The sequence below is a fragment of the Gavialis gangeticus genome, unplaced genomic scaffold (assembly GCF_001723915.1).
Source record: "Gavialis gangeticus isolate Ggan-Ray unplaced genomic scaffold, GavGan_comp1, whole genome shotgun sequence".
Classification (NCBI taxonomy): Eukaryota; Metazoa; Chordata; order Crocodylia; family Gavialidae; genus Gavialis; species Gavialis gangeticus.
This window is the reverse complement of record NW_017728992.1, coordinates 164191078-164199616: the sequence shown is the minus strand read 5'-3', so window position 1 is coordinate 164199616 and position 8539 is coordinate 164191078. Positions and strand designations below refer to the sequence as shown.

General features: G+C 41.6%; 1 protein-coding gene across 1 annotated transcript in view; it reads right to left on the bottom strand.

The window, feature by feature from the left end:
* Window positions 1–387: 387 nt before the first annotated feature.
* The window catches only part of FZD6 (frizzled class receptor 6), a 114464-nt gene continuing 106312 nt past the window's right edge, over window positions 388–8539 (bottom strand). Inside the window, exons 4-7 of the mRNA XM_019528048.1 lie at window positions 7615–8492; window positions 3435–3583; window positions 2017–2475; window positions 388–926 (exon numbers count right to left, since the gene is read on the bottom strand). Coding sequence (XP_019383593.1) covers window positions 758–926; window positions 2017–2475; window positions 3435–3583; window positions 7615–8492 — 1655 coding nt within the window. The 3' untranslated portion in view covers window positions 388–757. The remainder of the gene's footprint in view (window positions 927–2016; window positions 2476–3434; window positions 3584–7614; window positions 8493–8539) is intronic.

The window sequence follows — 8539 nt, the reverse complement described above, 5'->3', positions numbered from 1 at the left end:
ACACCAGAGCACCACGAGTGCTCGTAAAGCCGTGCCAGGGGTCCTGAAATGACCTCAGCCAATTCCCTCAGTACTCTAGGGTGGAGATCGTCTGGACCGGCTGACTTGAATACGTCCAGTCCCTCCAGAAGCTCCCTAACTAGTTCCTCACTAACCCTTGGCCTAGGTGCGCCTCCCCTGGGTCCTGAGGGGGGCTGAGCAGGGGGGTGACTTTTCCGGTCCCTGCTTAGGAAGATGGAGGCAAAGAAAATGTTAAACATGTTGGCTATGTCGTCTGGTGTGACGACCAAATTTCCTAAACTTCTTAGTGAAGTTTAAATCACAATGGACTGTAAAAAGATGATATTAGGATGGTACTGAATTGTTTCTGAACATGTTCTGAGATACAGGGACCCATCTAATCAAGCAGGGCAAAGCTGTAGCTGCATAAAAGGCATTTGAGATGTATGCTTGAGTCAAACTTATATACAAGGCAAAGATTGTGGGAGACTTAGACACTTAAACACTACATTGGTAGCACTTACTCATCTTAGCAGTGAAGTAGAATTCTGCCCTCAGCTTCCATTACTCTGATGGGCTTTAAATACAGTAAACTATTGCTAGATGTCCCTACTATGCAGTAGAACTTTTGTTTTAAGTGCAAAACAAGAGTTATATTTAGTTCATTTAATAAGGCACAAAGCATCATTTTTTCCAGTGTAACACAGAATTCACTGCAGTTTTATAAACTGAGCACATTCATACAAAAACTTCTCTTTCAAGGATTTGAACTGTTAGCAAAATCCTTGTCTTTTCTAGTGTCTGAGACTGAATTGGCAGGCAGTGATAAGGCATCTTGGGCACTGCCTGGTTGTTGAACATCAGGTAGCTGTGAACTACTGCCTTGTGATGGATGACTTTCTGTTAAATCACTTTTAGGCGTTATCCTACATGTAAACAAAAAAAACAAACAAAAAAAACACAGACAATTAAGCATGATATTGTCAACTGAAAAGCTAAAAAATACATTTAACAGAAAATAGTAACCTACCACATTTATTCTCAGATCATGTCCCTAAGTAAGATGTGCAACTTGTCTTGGGAAGACAGAACAAAAAAACCCAAATCTTTGTAGTCTTCCCTACCACAACATGGACTCACCAAGGCTGAATGCTCCTAGCTACCTGCAGAAAAGACAGAGTCCACTCAGCATTATTTATCCTCCTGCCAAAGCTCCACAGCTAAGAGGTTTAACCCTCTAACAGCCACTGCCAAATTGGCAGTAGCTTTTGTTAGAGTGGCTGTGCCAATTCAGCAGTGGCTAAGAGAAGATGTAATCTCTAGCTGCGGAGCTGCAGCAAGAGGATGCATGAGACACTGAGCAGGGGACTGTGCTCCTTCATGCATGCAGCTCAAGGCATATGGCCTCAGGCAGTTATTCCAGCATCCCCCTGCTTTCATTCTCTTGGAGAAATCAGTTCCCTCACCTAAGAAAACACACCAATTTTGGAGGGCTAAATTTTAGGGGTGTGGCATGAGAGTAAATATGGTATGTTAAACTAAATTCAATTCTCTTGAGAGAGTATAAATGCTCAACATTTTTTCCTCAAGCCAAAGGGCAACCCTTTTTTTCTGTACTGGTCACCCCTCCAAATATGCTGTATTGCCACCACAGATTTTTTGACAAGCATTGGACAGTATGCCTAGCTCATCATGCTTTTACTTAAAAAAAAAAAAGTCCCAGAGGTCACTGCTTGGCAATGCAAAACACACCCTACTGTAAGAGTCAAAAGTTTGGACTAAGCCTGGGAAGCCAAAATATCCCAAAGAAATATACATTTACATCCCAAAAACCACATAATCTATGTGGCCATGTGGAAAATAGTTTAAAAAAAGATTCTCTCTTCAGCTATTATTAGTTATGCTACAATGATTCTTCAGTAGGATTAAAACAAACAGAAAATACACCATAGTACTGATAAAATAAAAACACACACCAAAGACCACAATTAGGGAAAAAAAATAAATGAGCCTTACCCTTCTTCACCCATTCTCTTGACACTTTCAGATAAGCTAATCTTAGCACATGTATTCTCTACTTTGCTTCTCTTTTCCATCTGCTCCACAGCCAATTTAGAAATAGATGATATCCGTAATGCATTTTCAGTATTAACATTTTCCCCCTCCTCTACTTTCTGGGTGGCCTCCACTTTCTGGGTGGATGTTCTATCTGCCTCCATCTCTTTCTCAGACATTTCTGGAGAAGTTTTGATTTCTGTAAAGGTCTCTTGGCTTAAGTAATCATGGTTAGCAATTGCCACTGCAGAAGTTCCATGATTTGTTGCAGCACCAGTACTAGTCCCCATAGACTTAGAAATGACCTTCAGTTTGTGAGAACTGGATTTGTAGTGCTTCTTTTTATGCTTAACCTTAGAATTGTGCTTCAAGAAAAATTCACACGATTCTTGCAGCACTCTTCGACTCTCACTGATCGGACTAGGAAAAAAAGAAGAAAAAAAAAGACACACAAATGTATGTCTACTCCAAAGATGTTTCAGATTTAATGGAATTCAAAGCAATCTTTCAAAATGTGACGCAAGTAACAAGGGGTGATGAAAACCTGAGTTGTTAACACCACTGTAGCGTGAAAACTGTCTGTGGTACTTCATGCAGTGTACTGTACTTAGTGATAGTAGCCACTGTATAGTTACATATGTCAAGTAAATACATTTTGTGGAAGACAGCCAAATCTTACATGCTCAACTCTTGCAATTAGTTCAAATTACTTCAGCAGGATGAATAAGAGAGAAAAAAAACCCTGGTAATAGTTCATAAATAACTACACAGGCAAATTAAGTTTTCATGTAGTAAAACTAGGCAGAAGTAGAAAAAGTGGCAGGCCATGTAAAAAACTGCCTACATTTAAAAAAATATATATATATACTATTTTTTTAATGTAGGCAGCTTTACATGACCTACCACTTTTATGTATCTCTCACTTAGCTTAAAGTAAATCAACAGCTGAAGCATAAGAAAAATATACAGGAAATGGAAAAGAGAGGAGAGGGAAAGGAAGCTATAAGCTCACCATTAAGGAATGCAGAGTTAAAATAAAGAGGTAAAGTAATGCTGGCTTGGGAAGTTCAGAGAAGTAAAGAGCTTTAAAATATGTCTATAGCCCAGGAAGAATGTAGAAAAATCTAAAGAAAACCTAAAATCGATGGTAAAGAGAAGAAATGTACCCAAATTTACAGTTTGTGACTACCTAAAGAACTGTTAATACATCTCCTGAAAAGCAGAACTCATAAAGTTTAAATGATGGAATGAAATTACTGTCACAGAAGAAAACAAAACAAGGAGCAGTAGTCTGAAACAACAACAAAAATGGGAGGATATTGGGGGGACGGGGGAAGCAAGACAAAAAGGGCAGTACAGTATACAAAAGTTGCTCTTACTCTCTCTTTCGATTTCTGTTGAAGAAATTGGCCCATTCTGAACAGGTCTTTTTACTTCCCACCCAGAACACTGGAGAGATGCCAACGATTAATGTCAACAGGTATTTCATCAGAAACAAAAATATTTCTGGTCTTGCTAGCACCTTTGCCTGGAAGACAATAAAGGTTATAAAGACACACAAGAAAACGCTTAATGTTTCTCTTTTCGAAGGGCAGAAAAAGAATATATATCACATGAAGGGGCAATTAGGCACTTTCTTCTTTACAGTAATTGTACTTTATTCAAACGAACTCTGGACTGAATTAAGACATGCACAGTCAAGTCAGATGTGGTCAGTGTGTGCTTGCAAGAATGTAGCTGAAGACCTTGACAGGTTATGTAGAAGGAAAGAATTTTTAAAAATTGAGATGGTCGATTAGAGGGGAAGCAGTTATTAACCAGTTTCCCCTCTAATCCAGCGACACATCATCTGGAGCTTCATCTGGGTATAGACAAGATACGAGTGGATAAATATGAGTTAAATCATAGTAGGCAAGATTCTCAGACAGCCTCAAGACAGTATACTAGTATTTCTGCTATTTCTTCTAAAACTGATCTACCCATTAGCTGAACAGGATCACAGGAGCCGAGGCATGCAACTCAGTAAGAAGTTATTACCTCTATACTCCAAATTTAATTCATGTTGTTTTGGTTAATCTATATCTTTTTTCTGTATCCTGGACTTGGTATAAGTTAGCTACTATTTTTGTTAGCTATGTATTACTAGCTTCTGTAGGTGAAGATGACCTCCCAACATGCCTTTCAGCCCTAATTTATGATTCTACAAAAGTTGTATTTGTTTTGCTTTGAATTAATCAGTTATTTAAAAAGCAGCAGCAGCAGCAGCTGGGAAGCCAGCTCAGAGGAACCAATGGTGATTACAACACTGAGTCACCAGGTACATCTACATGAGATGCTTTACTGCACAGTAGCATAGTTTACTATGCAGTAAGTGTGTGCGTCTACACTCGCACACACTTACTGCACAGAAAGCTTTCTAATTGCAAGTAAAATCTGCTATCTCCAAATGCAAGGAACAAATTTACTTGCAATTACTTACTGCACAGTAGCACTTTTGTAGATGCCTGAATGGGAGCAAATCTGCTTCTGGCCACCAGGGGGTGGGAGACTACCCCCTGCCTCGGGAGCTGCCTGCTGCCGGGTGGGTTCTGCCACCGGAACCCAGGCAGGGACTACGTCCCCCCTACCCCAGCAGCAGGGAACTCCAAGACCCCTGCTCTGAGATGGCGACTGGGGAGTGGGGCCTGGAAGATCCTTATTTCCAAGCTTCAGCTCTGTGACCACGGGGCCAGTGCTGGGAGATGGTTTCTGCTAGCTGCCAAATAAAGGATCTCCCAACACCAGCCCTTAGACCACGGAGCTGGCACTGGGAGCTCCCTACTGGCAGGGGCTGGAGAGACTGTTTCCTGCTCAGCTCCGCAAAGGGTGGGGAACAGGCTGGGGAGCCTTACAGAGCTGAGCAGGGAATAGGCTCTCCAGCCCCTGGCCCCTCATTATGGAGTGGGGGCTGGAAACTGTCCTGGCCAGAGGCAGGTCCCAGCCCTGTGCCCTGATTGGGTGATCCCCACCAGCAGATCAGGGCACAGGGCTGGGACCTGCCCCCTTCACTGCAGCTTTTTCCAAGTCCCCTGTCCCCGATCGAGGAGCCAGGGCCAGGAGCTACCTTCTGCTGGGGCAGGGGGACATTGCCCCCCCTCCCCCCAGCAGCAGGCAGCCCACCCAGGGAGAAGGGTGCAATGTCTCAGCCCCAGCCAGGAGACTGGTACTCCCTGCCAGCCCATGGGATAGCACCCAGGGGGAACTCAGACCTCCCTCTGGGGGCAGCAGGGGCCCATTTCAGGGCCCCAGGAAGCAAAAGCAGTTTGCTGCCATTAGAAACAAATCTACTCCTGCTTCCCTACACGTGTAGATGCCTGCCCAGGACCGTTTACTCACAAGTAAACTGCTCCCGGATCAAATGCATATGTAGACATACCCAGTATGTTGCAATTACAAACTTTGAATGGAGCACAGGGGGCAAGGAAAGGGAAGGAAATGCAATTATAATTTTTCTTGGTATAACATTTGTTTGATACCATGTTTGTTCTGTTGGTATGTACCCGCTCCACTAGGTTAATTAAAACTTGAAGAACCCCACATCACTGATGTCTTATTACCTTTATTGCTCTACTTAAATATGGAAAGACAAGTGTGTTAAAGAAAGAACAGAAGCCTCAACTTTCAGCTGTACAGCTCAAGGAATGCTTTGGCCATTTAAGTCAGCAGACATTTTGTCACAGACTTTAATGGAATCAAGAGCAAACATTAAGAACCCTGTTCTATGAGGTGGTGTTCTCTTCATTTCTCACTCATTTCTATGACAGAAGATGCATTCAAAATGTTTCTAATAATTCTGTGTTTATTTTCTTTGTTTTAGAAGCAAACTGGCTGCAATATTAACTAAAACTGACATACAAAACTAACAATTCACTTAACATTTTCTATTAAACATCACTTTAAATAAGGAGGAAATAATACACAAATTGCTTGAGACTGCAGGAAATTTTGGACTTGTCTATACCAAGGCATTAACATGTCACAGCTTGAGTACACCTTAGAGACCCATGCCTGCAGGGTCAAACCTAGAAGAACACAGATGCATGTTTGAGGCTGCTTGCTCCAGGGTCACCCCAGCTGGAGCCCCTGGAGGTCTGAAGTGCAGCAATAGAAGGACACCACAGAGCATGCTTCCTGGTGTACTCTCAGGTCTGGAGCATGCTTGTGAAAACAGGTGAGCTGGGCACGTTTGGTAGTGTCCTAGCAGATACCACAGCATAGACAACCTCTTTATGTATTAAGGGATGAAATGTAATGCACAAATACTGCATGTGTACAAGTGGTGAGCACAGCAAGACCCTTTCTGAAGAAGAATTTTTGAAAAAAGTCCAACTAAAAAAGTGAGGTTTTTTTTTCAGGTTTCCCCACAATATTAGTCCCTTTTATATATAATCATCTTGCAAAATGGTAGTTACAGTTGAAAAACTGAGTAAAAAATATATATATTGTGGTTTCCATTGTTTTGCATTTGTACAATTTAGAAAGAGACAACATTTATTGTAATGTGGTTATGAGCTATATTTTCTAATGTGTAGCCTCCACCAGAGCTCTTTAAAAAAAGAAGAAAATACAGGTTTCCTTCACCAACCACAGTTTTGAGTATCCACACTTAATATTCTATATACCATTTTGGCAACCATAGTATAGTTTTGAGTAACCATGGTTTTCTGTGGCCACACATCAGCCCGCCACCTGCCATTTTTCCCATAAGCCTTTTGTCTTGCCAACCATGGTTTTGCCAACCACAGGAACTTTCAGAAATCTAACCCCAGCAGTTGGAAAGGGAAACCTGTAACCATGATAGCACACAATGGTATGCTCTCCAGCCAGGGCGTCTAAAAAAGGCTGCTCAATCTTGTGGCTCTGCTGGGGAGGAAAGAGAGGAGACAGCAGTGTGGATGATGACAAATAAGCATTCTTCTGTGTGCTCAGCCTGGAGGAAGAGTTGTCTACAGGATTACTAAGGATGAAACCAGGTACATGGAGACAGACAGGCATGCAGGGATTTCTGCTCTCCAGTCCTAGATACTGTCCAGTACAAAGGAAGGTATTCATTACCTATCCACCTTCCACCCCTTGTGGAAGGCTGGAGGGCGTACTGTAGAGGACCAGGTAACCTCCCCAAAAATGAAGCACTTTGAAAAAACCTGAAGAAAGTACTGGCATTTGGGAGTGGTTCAGCCATATTGGGATGTTTCCTAGGGTATGTACATCTGTCTGATTATACTCCAAAGAGCTTCAAATGTTATCTGTACAGGGCTTTTGATTCCTCATTTCAGTAACCCAACTGAAGCAATTTGGCCTCAGTATTTTTAGGAACAGATAAGGTATATAAAAGCACCACCAAGATTTTTTTAATCATCATTATAGTCAAATAAATTAAAAAAGTAAAACACCCTAAAAATTTAGAACCAGGAGTTGGTTGCAAGTGCTATCAACCTGATTAGAGGGGGGAAGCAGAACCACACCACAAAAAATTCATCATAATACAAAACAGGAAATCTACAGAACATTATTCCTTACCTGATAAGGACATGGAATATGGTACTGATCACAGTGGTCAAAGACCCAAGTAGTCTCCCAGATCCTTCTGTATACTAGCTCATAGACATAACATCCAAGAAGTGCCACCAGTGGAACTAAATATAAGCCACTAAAGACTCCAATTCGAATCATAAATTTCTTCAGTTTCTCCTGGTTCCTACCATCATGCTGTATGACTTGTCGCACATGATTTAAAGAAATAATGCCTGCTAAAAGGAGAGAGAGACCAAGAAAAACACAAAGGCACAAAGGCAAAAGAACAAAATAGAGAGATGCATCCAGGTCATAGAGTCCAACAAAGCATACTCCACTAATATTATCACCTTCAACTTTGTTCATTGCAAGAAGCATAACGGTAAGAAAACCAGGTATGCCCCATGCCACTGCATGGAACCACACTGCTTTTTGTTCAATAGCTTCACAGCTCCATTTTCTTCCTGCTGCTAGGAACCACGTGACTGTTAGAATGACCCACCATACAGTTCCTGCCATAGTGAAAAAATACAAAACCATGAAGAGGACAGTGCAGGCTTTGTTTTGAGAACCAAGAACAACTGTGTCACCAATTTCTAACTTTTTATCTGCCTTGTTACAGGCAGTTCTATTTCCAAGCAAAAATCCAACGAAATACATTAGAGACACTATGCTGTAACAGACTGAATAATATATGATTGGTCTCTCTGGATACCTGAATCTTTTAACATCAATCAGAAAAGTCAGGAATGTAAACAGAGTAGCACACAGGCAAAAGATGGAAACTATTCCAGTGAAGCTTTTGGCAACATCCAATTCATAATTTTTGAAGTACATATTGGGGCATGGCGGTGCACACCGATCAATGCCTAAAAACTTGTAACCTTGGCCACTAGAGGTCTGCAGGTGTCGTGGACACCAAAATCCATAG